The 18,217-nt window shown below is 41.5% G+C and overlaps 1 protein-coding gene across 2 annotated transcripts; it reads left to right on the top strand.

Annotated features, from left to right (window-relative positions):
- The first annotated feature begins 267 nt into the window (after nt 1-267).
- Nucleotides 268-15,159, top strand: lmcd1 (LIM and cysteine-rich domains 1). Of its 2 annotated transcripts, XM_063472913.1 has the most exons (8): nt 268-618; nt 705-913; nt 7,346-7,449; nt 7,832-8,087; nt 9,554-9,703; nt 9,837-10,079; nt 11,034-11,252; nt 12,503-15,159. In XM_063472913.1, the coding sequence occupies exons 2-8, from the start codon at nt 887-889 to the stop codon at nt 12,611-12,613; spliced, it is 1,110 nt and encodes a 369-aa protein (XP_063328983.1). In that variant the 5' UTR covers nt 268-618; nt 705-886; the 3' UTR covers nt 12,614-15,159. The 2 variants fall into 2 exon arrangements, with proteins under 2 accessions (XP_063328983.1, XP_063328982.1); XM_063472912.1 differs by having other exon boundaries at nt 268-913.
- Nucleotides 15,160-18,217: the final 3,058 nt, after the last annotated feature.

Genomic DNA, 18,217 nt, shown 5'->3' with positions numbered 1-18,217 from the left:
TTAGTCACCACTAGGCCTCATCTGGACCTGCAAACCTGAGGTGTGTTGCTCATGCCTTGGTCTAAGCTTTTCTGAGCCACACTGAAATTGCACAAAAGGAGGAGGAGGAGGAATTTCAGCCATTCCTACTGGCTGAGAAGTTTTACAGGGTGACTCTGATTGGCTGGAGGAGTGTGAGCAGGGACTCCCTCTGTGCTCTCTCAGTCTTTGTCTGAGATTAAAAACACAAACAATTCAGTCAGGCCTCACTGATCCAGTTAGTCCCAACAGTGTGCTGTTCTGCAGCAGAGAGCAGCTGTGATTAGGGACAATGCAGCTGTGATTTGAACAGTCAACACTGCAAGTGCCTGCAAAATTTAACACAGCAGTGTGAATTCCCCACTCAGCAGACTGTAAAACTGGAAGATTAGAAATTTTGCTGGAAAAAACAAACAAAAAACAACCCAGTTTCCCCCCTTGCGTGTTGGAGCAAAATCAGGAGGTGAAGAAACCTGCTCAGTTCATGTTGCAGAGGGTGGAGAAGCAGAGCTGGCAACCACGCAGATCAGGAGGGAAGAGTGGGGGGAATACGCTGAATGGAAAAGTAAAAGCAGGAGTTTACAGCTGAAGAGGAGAAAGGTGAGTTTAAATCTTGCTGAGTGTAGAGAAGAGACAAATGTAAAAGCAGAGGACAAAGAAAGGAGGGCTGATGAAGGTGTGGACAGTTAAATTGCAGTGAGCTGTGGAGAGCCGGTGGAGCAGGGTGGCAGCAGAACCGACTGTGGGCGGAGAGAGTGAGGAAGTGCGGTCAACGGGAGAGGAATTTAAAGTCTCATTGTTCTGGAAGAGCGGCGGCAGACGGAGTCGAGGAGCCAAGGAGACAGCTCACCGACGGACGTTGGACTACATGGACGTGAACTCAGCCATGGAGAAGGTAAAAACATCTGTATCAGTACAGATTGTTGTTCACAGATATTTCCAGATGTGGAGGTCAGCGGGTCAGAGAGTCACTTACTGGTGTGGCACATCACATCAGTGTAAGGTCAGAAGGAACTCTGTGATGTGCCTAAGTGAGCTTTCCTGACATTTAGAGGTTTGAAATGTCTCAGTCAGCTCTGAGTTTGGATGTTTTACATTCAAGCCTCAGAAGAATCTCACATTTCTTCAACATTCATTCATCACTGTGTTCAAGATCACGAATTTCTGTCTGAGAGAGGTTTTATTTTATTTAGCTACACAGAAAATCAATTGTCATCTGAGTTGTATGATGTTCATTTAAAGGGAACATATCCTGCTTTTCCTTCTTTCCTGTGATTATATGCAGTTGCAGTGGTGTATGCTCACATTAAACACAAAGTTTCACATAATGAGGTCAGTGTATGTGTGAGTAATTCCTGTGAGCAAAAGCCGAGACTTCAGACTGTTTCATTCTGTTTCATTCTGGACTTGGATCTGTATGACATCAGATAAAGACAGGTGTCCTTAATATGGTCATCTCAGGTATACCTGAGGAGCAACCAATCAGAAGAAAGTTGCTTTAAAATAGGGATGTCAAACATGAGGCCCAGGGGCCAAAATCCAGTCAGGAAACATTCCAATTCAGCACATATTTGGAAAATATAACAGAGGACATAGACTTAGTCTTTTAACTGTATTTTCATATGTTTTACAACTTTTCCTGCTGATAAAGACCTCCTCCTCTGCCATTCATACTACACCAAGAGTAATTAAGCAATAGATTTTTAAGACGTTTCTTATAATTACAGGACAGTCTGAGCTACCAGAGCTTTCTCTGTAATTTTACACATTTATTTCTTACAATTTACTGCAATTAAATTCTGACAGATTTCTTTCATTTAATACAGCAGCATTTCTTTATCATGTAGAAAAATTGAGACATTGTTGAAATAGCACGTCGTCTTCTCATGTCTCAGGGATTAAATTCAACTTTGTTTTACACTGAGAGAAAGTGGAGTTTCGCTGGTCTGGCCCACTCAAGATCGAAGTGGGCTGAATGTGCCCCGTGTTTTAAAATGAATTTGATGGTTTAAAAGGAGATGGACGGGTAATGAATAAGAGAGAATAAGATAGTGTAATATAAATAAGGATTATTCTGAGTTCTGTGTCATGCAAAGTGACTCTTGTAGAAGCCGAAACATTTTTAATAATAGTAATCATAGCAATGATAGTAATTGTAATAATAGTAAGCCAGAAAGCAGCATTAGTGAATCTAACACAACCTGCACAGCTTTCAGATTACATTATTTCCTGATCTGACCCAATGAGGAAGAACCTCCAAACAAATAAAAACAGAAGTCCAGTTTTAGTCACTGTGATCAGTTCAGATCATGTTTAAAAGTGCTGTAGGCTAAAGTCAGTTTGGACACATCTCTCTGCAGTCTGAGTCTAACAGCTGGAGGTTTCTATTTCAGTCAGCGAAGGTAATCCATGACCACGAGGTCCTGATCTGCCTGCTGGGTCTGTGCTGGCGGCACTTTGTTTCCCACAGAGCCCTCCTGTAATTCGGCCTCTGGCTGTTCTTCCAGAGGTCACATCAGTCCGAGGATGATAACCTGACAGATCAGCGTCACCTGTTTGTGGTGTGAGCCCTGTCTTTATACCCCCGAGCTGGAAAAACCGCCATCACCAGCATTGAAATAACCTGCAGTGTGCCCCCTTACATGCACCCCTCTCGTTATTCTTTTGTTACATGTTGAACAATTTAATCTCCCCCCCCCCAAAAAAAGCTTCATATTATGACTATTGAGGTTACAAAGAAAAAGAAAAGGTGCCATAAAATGATCTCTTTTGTTGCAGTAAAAGTTTAAAAATAAAAATGATGAATCCACAATCTCATGAGACTGAAAGCAGGAAATGTTGCAAAACTATAAACTATAAGACACACAGTCACCATCAGCGACCAATTTAAATATGTATACTACAGGTAAAAACAAAAGTTCCCTGTGGTCTCCACCATCCTGTCCAGCCTTTTCCTCCTTCAAGCCACTGTTTACACTTTTAAATAGTAACAAGTGACTGTGACACAGCTGGAAACAGCAGCTCACTCGTGGCATTTTTGTCCAATTTTGTCTTAAATGGAGAGCAACAGGAAATGCAGAGGATGCCATGTGCCAAAGCTCTGATTCAAAGTCAAGATGCTGCCCCTCTGTGACCTCCAGCCTCTTATCTCCCAGCATTTCCTGTAGTTTCCACTTCACATAGCCGACATGTTTGAAATTACTCGTGAAGCTCAGCCAAGTGTACCCACCTACAACATACCCGCCTTATCTGACTCCTAAATATAGAACGGCCACACGTTTCCCTCAGAAAAAGGAAGCTTTCTCCTCAGCTTATAACACTGTTCAGTATTTTTTGTTGTCATGAACAGAGGTAAGAATCTTGGCTGCAGTTTAGCATCCTAACTTAGAGCTGCCAAAATATGTAGTCAGTATGACTGGTGTCCAAAATAACTGGAGACACAGGTTAGTATGCTGCATATATGCATGCTTATATGCATATAAGTAAATAAAGACAATTCATAACATGTTCAATAAGCCGGTAATTTAAGGGTTCATGTTAGCTCAAACAAAACAGTTTTGTCTGGTTGCTACAGCTTCCTCCTGTCATCAGCTGTAATAATCGTGAATGTTAGAAGTTGTCTGGGTCTCTGTTAACTCTATAATGGATCAGGACTTTTATTATTAGATTCAAATTTGCACTTTGATCCCTTTGCCCTGTAGCAGAGTGAGGTTTGTTAAAAATAAACTTATTCTAATTACTGTACTGTTTGTTTTGGCCGATAAAGACTGTGCTTGTATGTGTTGTGTGTTGTGTTGAGATAGATTTGTTGGTCTGTCTTGTTCTAAGGCACATTTGATTGTTGAAGTGTGTCGTGGCGCCTGATTTTATTCCCTGCAGTTTTTGGATTTTTGTTTATTATGAATGGTTTTCTCGTTCTTTTCGCTGCTGTTCTATTGAAGTTTTTGATTATTTGACCAGTTGAGTTTGAGATTTCCTGTTTTGATTCTTTTATTATTTCAAGTATAGTGTAAATCTTAGTTCCTGTGATACTGGATCTCACTTGGTGTTGTTTTTATGATGACCTTCGGTTTTGTACTATTATCGAGTTTCTTGGTGTTTTTACATGAAACGTGAGACATTAGCCTTCAAGTCCCAATGTCAGACATGTTCTCTAAGTGCAGTTAACATTCTTGAAATTGAATATGGTTTTCCAAGACCTAACAAAACAGCAAATAAAAGCTGAAAAGTAACAATACATAATGAAAAGAATAAAGCTTTCTACTACTCACGAGCAGGTATATTCATAGAAACTACTCTCAGTGGATGTGCTGAGAAGCTTCAGTCACTGTGATAAAACAGTGTTGAATACTGTGCACAGTCACACATCACTCATCATATTCTGCACAGCAGGACAAACAGAAGTGAGAAGAGAAACATGCTTCGAATGTGAAGTGTGTGACTTCTCGTGTTTCATACACTTCAGTTTTTATTCAGATCATTTTTTTACATGTTTCTATGATGTAGAGAAAAAAAAATCATAAGCATTTCACAAGACAAATTTATGCAAAGAGTCTGTATTTTTAAATTCTGATTGATGGCCACCCATTCCTGTCTTACTGGTGCTCCGAGTTGTTCACAGTTTGTGGGCTTTTGCTTGTCTAGCTGCTTCTTAAAGACTAATAAAACTAAAAACATCCCAAAGACTAAAGTTTTCCAAAGATCCAGGTGCAATCTGAGGGCAAACTGTATGGTTTCAGCATGATGGCTCCAACCAGGCAGAAGTGATGGCTCGGTGGCTCAGAGATGATCAAATTAACATTTTGCATCTATGGCAAGGAAACTCTCCAAATCTGATCATGTACGGTCAATCGTTCCAAAGCACGTGGAGAAAATATCTTAAAAAATAAGTTAATAGTTGTAAAAAGGCATTTCTGCAAGTACAGAAAAACCTCCATTCAAAAAGAAAAATACTGCATGATCTGCTTGTTTATTTGCTTTTTGAAGGAGCTTTTGAGTAACGTCTGCTCTGACTATGACTCATTAGTAAGAATTCTTCAAACAAACATCTGACAAACTGGCTTTCTACAGGAAGACAGAAATCACACTGCCTTCTTTGGTGAAATTTCCCTTTATTAAAGCTGCGTCCGACTCAAACCTCAAATCTCAGTGAGGTGTTTCACTCTGACCTCCTGGTGACTGATGTTCCCTCATTACTCAACAATAAACACAAACATGCAGCCAGTGAGCCAGTCAGTGTACTCCAAGGGGATTTAATGAAGTCTTTTACTTCTTCATCTATTTCTATTTCAGCTGTGACCTTTTCAACACGCACCAATCAGCAGTCGCTTCGCAGTCAAACACACTTAAACACACTCTCCGTCTCTGTCTTTACACCTCTAAACACGATCACTTGTCATCCGGCATTGTCCTCGCCGGTGGCATCAGATTCATCACTCTCCCTGAAAAGGAACCCTGTTATTACTAACATGTTTACCTTCTTTCCTAGAGTTAGATGAACGTTTTAATGCCAAAACTCAGAGCTTCAGAGATTCATGGATGTTCAGAGGTTTTAAAGACGTGTCCTTCTACATTTAAACCAAAAGAAACCTATTTTCTCTTTAATGTCATCATCTTTCACTTTTTAACCCAATTTCATTTTGTTTGGCAAATTCCTTCTTAGTATTTTTTTTGTTGGTTGGAAGACGCCTGTATCCTCACTTAAGCTGTGTGGACGGGAGTAAATCCTTGCTGCAAGGTTACAAAAAAGGCTGGAAAACTTGAATGGAGCATAGGCTTTAATTTGTATGTCTATATCTTGTTGGAATGTGTGTCTCTCTGCACGTATTCAGCAATGTTACGTGAGTGAATGCCTTTTAGGAGGGATGGGAGAGCTACTGCCTGCTGACAGATGGATAGGTGGACAGTCCAGACAAATAGCAGCAGGTTGTTTCAGCAGCACAGTCATCAGATTTCCTGCCAAAGCCTTTAGAAACAGTCTGCCATCACTCACATGTTGCTCTTTGTTAAGCTGTCAGTAGTGACATAAAAGCTAGCTGTTTGCTATAACAACTAAATGCCTAACAAGCCAGAAAGCCAAAACAGTTTGCTCCTTTAATACTCTGGCAAGCCAGAATAAAATACTTGCATTAGGCAAAGCCCCGGTGCTGTAACTGTATCCTGGACAGCTGAAGGTCACCACGCATAGTCTAAGGTTGGTCTAAGTGGGCTAAATTTGCCAGTTCTCCACCTAAACTTGCCCCAAATTCCCGCACCCTCCCTGGCTCAATTTTGCTCATAACACAGCTGCGTATCCAGAAACACTTCAGCCCCGTTTCTCTGTATTCTCCTGAGAACCGAGTTAGTGAGTTGCCTCTTGTTTACTCACACTATAACAGGTGGATGTTTTAAGTCATGACAGACGCACAAACTTTGTTCTCTTTTAAATTTCTCCAGAAAACTAATCAAGTAACCTTAACAAGTGCAAAAATGTGTTTTCATTGTGACTAATGCACGCAATGCTAACAGAGTAAACAGGATAAAGAGCAGCAAAGGGGGGAATCTGCTGTGTTTGTCAGGACAGTGACGATGAAGTCACTGGGTGGTACGATGAGATCATCCATCCTGTGTGTGTGTGTGGTGTTCACTCCCTTTTCTTCCTCCCACACCCACTGAGAAATGTTTGGGGAAAAAAACAAAACACGTCTTCTGTCTCGCCCAGTGCTTCCTCACACATCATCATCGTCCTCATCATCACCACAGTCAAACTGTCTGGAAATGTCGTCTAAATCCCCGTATCGCGTCTGTCTTCTCTGCGTGACACGAGTCTCTAATGACTTAGACTTTTTGTTTGCATTTCTTTCTTCAGTCAGGACCCACATACTTTCCACATCTAACAGTCCTCATTAGCAGAGGAAGTGGGCTAAACATTGCAGAAAAACCTAGTTATGATTATTTTGTCAATCAGGCATTCACTTACATTATTGTAAAAAAAAAGAGTGAAGAAGAAGATGAAGAATCACATGAGACATGTACTTACCATTGAAAAAATGCCATCAGTAAATTAAAATATGTGTATTTGGAAAACTGACTACCTGCAGAGCTAGTTGAGCTATCTGTGTTTCAAGCCAGTTATACTTGTGCGAATAACACACAATGGCACAATACCAATACTTTCTAAGGGTTTACATTCATTTATGCAGCTTATTTGTATAGTGATGGCAGCTGTAGAAGTCTTAAAAAGTCTTAATGTGTATAAAGCGAGGCTAATTTCCAAACATAGTACGTAGATGGGCATATCTGTTTAAGCCTTAATTGTGCACCCCTTTATCTGTTGTGGTCTCTTTAGATGTCCATAAAGCAGACTGCAGGAGGTGCAGGAGGAGGAGGACCTGCAGCAATCTGTCTCATATGTAAGGAGAGCTGCTCTGGTTTTCAGCCACATACTTGGAGGTACAGTTCCCCCTTTTTTTTAAATTCATTGTTTTCCCCCTGTACAGGAAATGTAAAATTTTAGTGGTCTCACCACTGCTCCCTCACTACTTACACATTCATTCCTTTTGAAGAAAAATATTAAATATGTTTGTGACTGAACACCAGATGGGTGTAGGCTGTCAAACCACATGCCCAGACTCCCAAGTTTTCAGACTACATGGAAGAAATAACCAAGGAAGCTGGAAAAACACAAGTTAAATGTTCTTGTCTTGCATTCAAATGGCTTTTATTTGAGCAAACCAAAGAGAGTAATATTTGGCCAAAAACCAAAACAAAAACGCAAAATGACAAGAACGGATTTAAATCGCCGCTTATCCTTTTTGGTGTTTCTTCTATCCAGAAAAGCCTGCACAGTGTGTGGCTGCAGCACGGTCGACCACGCTCCTGGAAATGACCTGGAAGATGACCAGCGAATAGGACGCCTGCTCACAGACTCGCCCTGCTCCCATTTGACAGCGAAGATTAAAGGAGGTGGTGGCCTTCGCATGTACAAGAGAAACCGAATGATCGTCACCAATCCGGTGGTGTCACGCAAAGACCCGACCTTCAACACCACCACATATGACTGGGCTCCTGCCGGCCTCAACCAGAAACTGGTAGGATTCACTGTGGAGTGCAGGAGACTGCTGCTGATTCTCTTTTTCTTTTAATCTTCTGAAAATAGTGGATGGATTTTGGATACCACAGGATATTTGTCAGATAGATACATTAAAATAACCTGAACAGAACCAAAACCACAAACACGGTAAAGAGCTCCATTTTAGCGATATTATTTAGCTCAGCTGTTGCATACACCTATCGGTTCCAGCTACCTGTTCAAGCATAGCTGTGGAAGAAATGGACAATGTGAATAGCCAAAGAAATACCCCATCAAACAGCTGTAGTGGTAATAATACGAAAAACCTGAAACCAGGAATGAGGAAACTGAGACATGGAAACACCGCAGACGAAATGTAGGGGATGAAGAACGGGAAGATGAACAGATGAACCACCAACGAACGAGGACGATGCAGAACTTGAATACACAAGTAGGACAACGAGAGGATGGGGAACACAGCTGGGACGAATCTGACATAACAGGAGACAGAGAAGCAAAACTCATAATAATAATAATGTGTATGTGCTAGTCCCCGTAGGGAAATTACTCCTCTGCATTTAACCCATTCCCCCAGTGGGCAGCCACCAGCGCAGCGCCCGGGGAGCAGTGTGTAGGGACGGTACCTTGCTCAGGGGTAGCTCAGGGTAGCTATTCAGTGGATTTGAACCCCCAACTTTCCGATAATGGGGCACCCACTTTACCTACTGAGCCATCCCTGCCACTCAATATGCTGAATGGGATTATCACAATAAAACAGGAAGAATAAGACATGGTGATGCAGACTACATACTGAGACATGGAAACATGAGGCAGGGTGCAGAAACAGAACAGAACCCTCGAAACCAGGAACAATAGATATAATACGACCGAAAACCATAATTCAAAGAAAACTTAAAACCAAAAACACAAACACTGGGTCACCAACCCAGGACCGTGAAAACTCAAGAGAAAATAATGCATGAAATTACATTTTATTCTCATCATCAAGTTAACAACTCAAACTTCTTCCTTTATTTACTTACTCAGGACACTTTAGTTCAGATTTACCTCAGTTGGTGCTGCTCTTCCTGTATGAAGAGTATGAACTGTCCCATTAAAACCAGACTGAAGTATGTTTCAGGCTTCCCAGCCTATAATTATGAGGATGACAGACGTTACTGTGGTTGAACTTGTAGAGGCAGATCCAAATCCAACTGGGGGACTGTTTTCCAGATGTGCCTCTAAAAACCTTGAACATCTTGTTTGGTTCATCCTTCACTTTTTGTTTGTTTGCGTTTTCCAACCCACTACCACACTTTTAGTCACTACTTCACGCCGGTGAAGTAACCTGACAACCCACAGATGTGTCAGTGACGACATCGGGAGAGTCCGATGACGGCTTAAAATGTGTTAGATAAGCTCAGGTTTCAGCAGTGGGAAAAGATCGAGAGATTGAATTTGTGAAAACCGCATCATCTGTTGCAGGCCATGCAGTACATGGAGCTCTTCCCAGAGAGTCAGAGGCCAGTCTCAGGGACTGTTGGAGCGTTGGAGCGACGCAGGCAGCTCCTCATCCAGCTCCCCGCCTACGATCAGGACCCCATGAAGTGTCAGAGCCTGGCCAGTGAGGAGGAGGTAAATTACTCCGCCATGACCAGTTCAACACACATGATTATCAATAACCTGAGCAGTATGTAATCATTCCACCTATAATCAAGATATTAAAAGTTGGCTAATCACTTTCATGATGGAGTCATTCTTCCTGCAGATTTCCTCCATGCTGCTGTTTGTGAAGCAGTACAAACAGGAAGTGCTGGGAGTAGGAGAGGTGGCCTTACCCGGTGAGGGTGAAGCTTTGAGAGAAGCAGCCATTCAGAGGACAGCAAAGGAGGTGAAGGAACACAGCAGCAGCAATAAGAAGGATGCTCCTCAGCATCAGGATCACAGTTCATCTAACAGCAGTGTCGCCTCCCCCACAAATGGGACAGAATACAACAACAAGACTGAATATGTAAGTGGATGTATGGCCTTGGATGTTTTAATCACCAGCTGTTACCAGCTGCAGATCTGTCATTAAGAAGGGAAAGAGAGAAAGCTTCGATTAATGATTAGTTGTTTTTTTTGTTGTTTCGTGATACAACCTTTTAAGTGTACATATTAAATAAAATTCACATCAAACCAATCAAATACAGTCACAACAACAGTACGAGCAGAAAGTGTTACTGAGCTCACAGACAGACTCTGCACAACAGCCTGCTGAAGTTTCCTTATCCAACTTCTCAGGTCTTATTTCATGATCAGTACCGCTAACATGCTGTCTGCTCATGACATGTAGGGCAAGTTTGTTTACTTTGTTTCAGTGTGGTGTAACAACAGCACACGGGCATCATGCCCCCTTTCAATCAAACACTAACTTCAGCGTGTTCCTCCAGCCAGCTCTTCTTTCTTGTAACAACAAAAAACTGCAAAATTGGATGACTAAATGTGGTTTTAGTTCGACTTGAAACACTTAATGTTGCCAACGCTGCCCAGTTATGCCTATTTTTGGGACTCTGTTTCTATGTTTCTACTAAAAATATTTCTATGTTTCTATCAAATTTCAGTGAGAACAGAACAGCATGCTTGTTTTTTACTTTCACGTGTTACAACGGCATAATCGTGCCAAAGTTGCATCTACCATGTGTGCTCAAAGAACTGGGATCAGATGTATATTTACCTGTTCTACCTGTGGAAGTCACGTGATTGGTTGATTAGTGAAGGTGTTTAACATTTGGAGTACATTATCATCCAAACGTGAGGTAGAGATTTATGTCATCTTTTAAACTGAACTCCAGAAATCCTTCTAGATTCCCTGTGGAGGGAATTTTCTGTTTTGATTTAAACCAAAGTTCTTGTGGATCAGGAGACTCTACATTTGTTTCACTAATTTCGTACTTGACCTCTCACACAGTTTTCTGTCCTCTAGCAATGCACAGGCTGCCAAGGTGACGTTACCAAGGACAGTCCAGCTGTATATGCAGAGCGTGCAGGTTACCACGCTGCCCTGTGGCATCCCAAGTGCTTTGTATGTTCAGAATGCGGCCAGATGTTGGTTGACCTGGTCTACTTCTGGTCCAATCAGAAGCTGTTCTGCGGACGACACTATTGTCAGAGACAGTGGCCACGGTGCTCGGGCTGCGACGAGGTGAGGCTTCACTCCCTGTAGTTATTGCTGATCAGTAAGTGTTGGTGATCTGTTTACAGTCTGAACTTCATGAAATCAGAAAATCTGAAACAAGACAATACCATATACTACTGTTAAGTCATCACATAGCAATAATTTAGCTTATCACGCACTGTAAATAAGGTGTTCACGTGAGAGGAACTACCATAAAATATTAACTGCTGTCACATTTACACCGCTTTAACTTTGAGTTTTGTTTGAGTATACACTTTATAATCCTTCTTTTTGACTCTCGAATGAACCAAATTTACAAAATGACTTTATTTTTTTATTCAGTATGACCTAAAGTGAGTTACTGAGCCCACAAGCACATTAGAAGAAGTTTCACAGAGGTCAGGACAAAGGCTGTTTTCCTCACAGGTTTCTATAGGACGAGAAGTCTTTTTACAACCACCCCCTAGTGGCCATTACACAGAATGCATGCGCCACATTGGCTTTTTTGCTAAGTCCATCTTTTATTATGCCTTTGCATTTGAGTATGAAAAGTCAGCTCTATGTTGCAGTGTCATCCATCCACAACCTCTGTAAACACTTTCCTGATGGGCTGAAGTGCTGCTTTAAACTACTCTAAAATGTGCATGATATTAATTTAGTAAAGTATGTCGGGCCATTTGTTTAAAATGGTGATGATAAGGAGAATAAAGTAAGACGGGCTTGAGGGCCAGCCTCCCTTGTGACCTGCTAGATGCTAATGCATGAGTCTGCAGCATCTTTGGGGGGTTTTCAATCATGTCATCAGTTTCAAAAAGGTTAGACATCAACAGCCACAACAGTAGCCTAGACTTTAAAAACAATGGGTGATGTCATAGTTTCAAAATGCATCTTTTTTTCAAACAGTCTGTATACAGTTCTTTTGTTTTGTTAATAATAAAAATATGTTTTAGCTCCTTTTTTATTACATCCGAATTCACTATGTAAAATTATTGAAATGGTAAATAACAATAAAAGGCACTGTTATAGATTATAGTAGATAATAATACAATGCTTTAAAGTATTTTCGTATACATAGCTTATTCTTATGTGGATTTAATAATGAACTAAAAGTTTTAAACCCAGATGAGAATAAGTGACTGCATAAAAATGGAAATGAGTCTACCAACTCTACGCAATGCCACAGATATAATTTATTTTATCAGAATAATATTTTTGTTTTTATTTTTTGTGTCCTCTCTCACATCATCCCCATCCCCCCTCCTGTTCTGTTTCTCCAGCTGATTTTCTGCCAGTCTTTTCTCACAGCGAAGGACGGACAAGCATGGCATCCTCATCATTACTGCTGCTGGAAATGCGGGCAAACCCTTGATACACCCTGTCAGCACTGATTCACCATGTGTAAGAGTCAATACAAAATGTGGTGTTCAATTTTAAGTTTAAAAAAGTAAATAAATCAACAAATCTAAAACCGAATCAATAAAATTAGTGCATCTGTTTTTATATAAAAGAAAAAAATGGTATAGTTTAAATACACACTGGGGCTAAAAGTCTTTAAGTCATATGTTCACTTGATATTTTAGCAAATCTTCTTTCCTACAAAAACACAGCTGCGGATTTATTATAGTTTGAAATACTTCAGCTGATATTGATGTGAACTCTGACTTATTCAGATTACTGGTATTCCAAGTTTTAAAGGAGCTGTTTGGTTTATACAAAAGTGCTTTAAGTACTTCAGCAAACATTTTGTTGATGTATTGGCACTTATAGTACTGACAGTAACAGGAAACAGATGTTCTGCATTTAGCCTGCAACTTCTTACAAAAACCCAGAGCTGAATTTCAGCTAAAAAATGAATAAACTACCCAGTAACTGAAGAATGTTGAAGTTAACATGAATAAGTAAATAACTAAATAAAATGCCATCTTGTCCTTAATTTGTATTCTCACTCATTTTCATGAGAGACTTGTTGCTGTTTTTTTGCAGATTTGAGTCATGTGTCTTTAGTTAAACTTCATCTGGTGAGGCCAGTAATTATTTTTATATTGTCTCAAGAAATCATGGATGTTGATTCCTCTGGATTTTTTTTCTTGGCACAAACTGTGCTCCTCTGGGTGAAATAATCATAATTTCAAAATATGTGTTTGTGTTGAAAAAATATTTTTTGTGTTTTTTCTGTTGTTGTCCTTGTAATTCAGCCGGGGTAAGACTGCTGCAGTCATTAAACTATTGGAGCATTAAAACAGGGTCAAGGGGCAGAACAGTGTGTGAAAACAGTGTGAAGCAGCCCTACACGATACTGTTGTAGTTTGTGTTTTGAAGGGTTACACTGAAAAATTATTTTGTTATGAAGTCCTTTCTGCCTGTGATCGAACCCCTTAAAGTTTTATTTTCTCAGAAAAAGTGAGTCTGCACCTTTTGTGCAAAAAGGATATTTCAGAGTAACATGGAACTTTTTTTTTTAATATATATATTCTACTTTAACAGTCAGCTTTAAATGTCTTGATGCATGCAAGGTTGATTCTGTTCATCTGGATGTAGTGTTTTCAGTGGGAGAAATGTTTCGTCACTTAGAAGAAGTCACTTGGATGAGTGACAAAATGTTTCTCCCACTGAAAATGTTAAGTCCAGATGAACAGAATCAGCCTTTTGGGAGTCAGCTTAAACTTCCTAAACTGACAGTAATTTATAGAAAACTTGCCAGTTGAATAAAAAAAATGATCAGTTGAAATAATTTGATCTTAACTTCATTTTAATACCAAATTAACAAAGGGTTATCTAACTTACTAACTTATCTAACTAGGTCAGGTTTTAACTTTACCTGTTAGTTTTGGACTGAAGACTTGTAAAAACTGGACAGGCATAAGGCTGGAATGAGGTAGCACTAATTAATACAATAAAATGTAAAAAAAACAAACAAAAAAAAACAGCTGGATTAAAAAAAAAATCTATAGCAGATTTTAGTTAAATAACTTTTTCATAACCACAATTTTAATATTGATTTAAATATCTGCTAATACTATATATGTAATGTTTTTGTTATTTTTATTCTTTCTCCATGTTGTGTTAAATGTGTTTGATTTCAAGAAACTGCAGACTCAGTAATCATTTAACCTCTTATAAATTGAAGTTTCTGCTGCTGCTAAATGCTGCTTTATGCTGTTCCTGATAATTAGTCCCCCTTTTTCGTATATATTTTGAAAGCTTCATAAATGTAAACATTTTTTGTGACAATTTTAGTTTAAACTGAGAGGACACTACTGGAGGTCAATAAAGCTGTAAAGTTAGTTAGTTGGCCATGTGTTAAATTCTGCAACTGCATTTTAAGTCCATTCAAGGTTAAAAACAATGGGGGGGATAGGATTTTGTGACATTAAAGTCAGAAATATATCAGAAAAATCTTTCTGACATACAGTAGTTTACAGATAAAACCCAAATCCTAAATTTCTCTTTTTTGGGATTCGTTTTTCTCTTTTCATGTAGGCTACAACCAGCTAGCAGAGTAGCACTAGCTAACATTTTACCTTTATGCATTTTATCATTTAACTGCTTTTACTGCTAGCAGTATTGCTTGAGTTGATGTAGCATATAAATAATAGACAGTACTGTCAATACTGAATACCGATTCCTCTCACTGATTCCAATAGTAGTAGTAGTAGTAGTAGTAGTACTATTGTAATAGCTAATGTGTTTAGCCTAGCATGGTGCAAAAACTGGAAGCTGAGGGAAGCTGTTGGCCCAACTCAGTTAGTCATTACACCTCTGAATTATGCAGAAAAATAAGATGTTAATCTTTCTCTGGATAAATGAGCAACAAAGATTTATATATAAAAAAATTATACTTTATCAAGTAAATAAAGTTATAAAGATATGATGAAAAAGCGAAAGCCCACTATGTTTAATGCTGTTTTCAGTTAAATAAAATAAATGAATAAGTGTCCTGTTGTGTATTGTGGTTATTAAATTTCAAAAGCAGTATGCTTCTTCCTAGCAGCTGGATTTAAAAAATGAAGCATATTCTATCACTCCCCTGAACAACCATGGGATGACCTTCTGACCCTTGGACTTAAACATTTGGTTTTTATGGTGCACCCATGGTGCTTAATTCTGGTTGAGTAACACGAAATAAAACAGGCTGGGAGTGTGAGCTTGGAATTGATGCTCAAGCAAACCACTTATAAGTAAACCGATTTCAGTTTACTTATAAGTGGACTAAAACAACTCAACAGGCTGGTCCAAACCGGTTTCACCTGAGAAACATGGAACACTTTGTCAGTGTCAGGGTCTGACGGCGCCCTGACCGGTCGACCTGCCAGTGTGTATATTTGTGTGCGTGTATGTGTCTCTCCTATCACCCTGTCTCCCCCTCCCGCTCCGCTGTGATGTGTTAGGAGGTAACCTAGCAACAGGCTACCTCCGACCCGGAAGTGCTGTCGCCCGAAGCTGCCGCACCTGCAATCAATCCACCAGCTGCTGCCAATCAATTACCATCTTCAGCAGGGCTACTTAATGGTGTGGCTGAGCGACAGACAGCGCTGGAGTATTGCACTAAGCCTGGTAGTGTTTTTGAGCCGCTACGTTATTGAAGTACTGTTTGGCCCACGTACTCATTTTGCTGTCGTGTGTGTGTGTGTGTGTGTGTGTGTGTGTGTGTGTGTGTGTGTGTGTGTGTGTGTGTGTGTGTGTGTGTGTGTTCACCCAGGGATTGACAGAGGATTTACGGACACAACGGAAGCACTTGGAGGAGAGACGGGCACTCACTACCACGCACGGGCTTACACGGGAGGAAGGACGCACTATCACCATTGTTGCACATTTGAACTGTTGTCACCTTGCTGCACTGTAAATAAATGCACCGTCCTTATTTCTGAGCTCCGCGCCTGAGTCCACTCTTTAACAACCGTGACAGAATACTCCAGCCAGCCATGGACTCAGCGGACTCAAACCCAGTTCAGCGAGAGCTCTCTGTTCAGGGCGAAGTTTTGGACCGCCATGAGAGCATGATGAAACACATCGTGACGGAACAAACGGCGATGCGACAGGTGCTTGCAAACATTCAAGGTATGTTACTCACCGCGCCCGGCACCTCAGCTAAGAATCCACAACCCACTCCATCAGTAAGTGTGGCTGCAGCTTGTCCACTACCTCCTTCATCTCCACCACCTCCACCTAGGCGAGAACATACATTACCGGTTCCGGAGAAGTTTGATGGAGATATAACAAAGAGTCTAGGCTTTCTGATGCAGTGTTCATTAATTTTCAGACAACAGACACAGGCTTACGGCTCAGATTGTGCGAAGATAACGCTTATGGTGGAATTAATGACTGGCCGGGCGCTGCAATGGGCACAAGCCGTTTTAAATGTTCAACCGAATATCTCCTACCAAGATTTTCTGACCAAATTCCGCTGTGTGTTTGATAAAGGAACAGATGCAGATGGCGCTGCTAATCGATTGTTTACCCTGAAGCAGGGACGTAAGAGTGTCGCGGATTTCTCCATTGACTTTTGGATCCTGGCCGAGGAGACGGGCTGGGCAGAGAACGCACTCCGGGGAGCCTTCCTGAACTGCCTAAATGAAGAAATCAAACGTGAGTTAGCTACAAAGGAGCTACCTAAGTCTCTTAGCGCTTTGATTAATATGTGCATTCAACTGGATAATCATATGAGGGAGTTTGGGAGACAGGCAGGAGAAGGACGACGGCTGGCAGGGGGCGCCAATGCGCCTACCGGGTTGCTTCCTTCTCAATGGCGAGAAGAAGAAGAGGACCCAGCGGAGGATGAGGAACAGCCGATGCAGCTGGGCCGGGCTCGGTTCGGTGCTTCCCATCGGAGGAGAAGACAGCGCACGGGTGAGTGCTTCGTGTGTGGGGAAAAGGGGACACTGGGCTGATACCTGTCCGAAGCGGGTAAAAGACTCCGCCCGCCAGTAGCTGTGGGAATACTGGCGGGTGCTACGGCTAACTCTGTTCCCCATCTCAGTTGTCCGGCCAAGCTGATTTTTCATTCCTCCACTCACCCGTGTAGCGCGCTAATTGACTCTGGAGCTGAGCAGAGTTTTTTGGATGAATCACTAGCTCATAAATTAGCCGTACCTATTGTTCCTCTCCCTGAACCTCTCCAGGTTTCGGCTCTTGACGGCAGCCCACTGACTACAGTCACTCACCGCACTCGAACCATCACACTCACCCTCTCTGGCAATCACTCGGAGCAGCTCAGTTTGTTTCTTTTTAAATCTCCTGATACTCCCCTTGTGTTGGGCTATCCCAGGCTGCAACAACATAATCCGCAGATCGACTGGGCCACGGGCCGTATTTCGGGGTGGAGCAGTCAGTGTCACGCTTTATGCTTACGCTCTGCAACTTTTGGTGCGACGGTCGCTGGCTCCTCGGAGCCTGTTGCACCTCCTGATTTGTCTGGTGTTCCGCCTGAGTATGGTGACCTGGCCCAGGTTTTTTGCAAAGACAAAGCCTCCTCGCTTCCGCCCCATCGCCCGTACGACTGTGGCATTGATTTGATTCCCGGCGCTCCCTTGCCCACCAGTCGGCTTTATAACATCTCCAAGCCCGAGCGGGAGTCGATGGAACGGTACATTAATGACTCCTTGGCGGCCGGCATCATTCGACCCTCCACTTCACCTTTGGGCGCGGGATTTTTCTTTGTGGCAAAGAAAGACAAGCCACTCAGACCGTGTATTGATTTCCGGGGTTTGAATAAGATCACGATCAAGAACAAGTACCCCTTGCCCTTGCTGGCGTCCGCCTTTGAGCTCCTCCAGGGCGCCACGGTTTTTTCCAAATTGGACCTCCGCAATGCTTACCACCTGGTGCGGATTCGTGAGGGGGATGAATGGAAAACAGCATTCAACACTCACCTTGGGCATTTCGAATACCTGGTGATGCCTTTTGGGCTCACCAATGCCCCTGCTGTTTTCCAGGCTATGATTAATGATGTGCTGCGTGATCTCATTAACCACTGTGTCTTTGTCTACCTAGAT

This window comes from Pelmatolapia mariae, linkage group LG5, assembly GCF_036321145.2.
Source record: "Pelmatolapia mariae isolate MD_Pm_ZW linkage group LG5, Pm_UMD_F_2, whole genome shotgun sequence".
Taxonomy (NCBI): Eukaryota; Metazoa; Chordata; class Actinopteri; order Cichliformes; family Cichlidae; genus Pelmatolapia; species Pelmatolapia mariae.
This window is presented reverse-complemented; position numbering and strand designations above follow the sequence as displayed.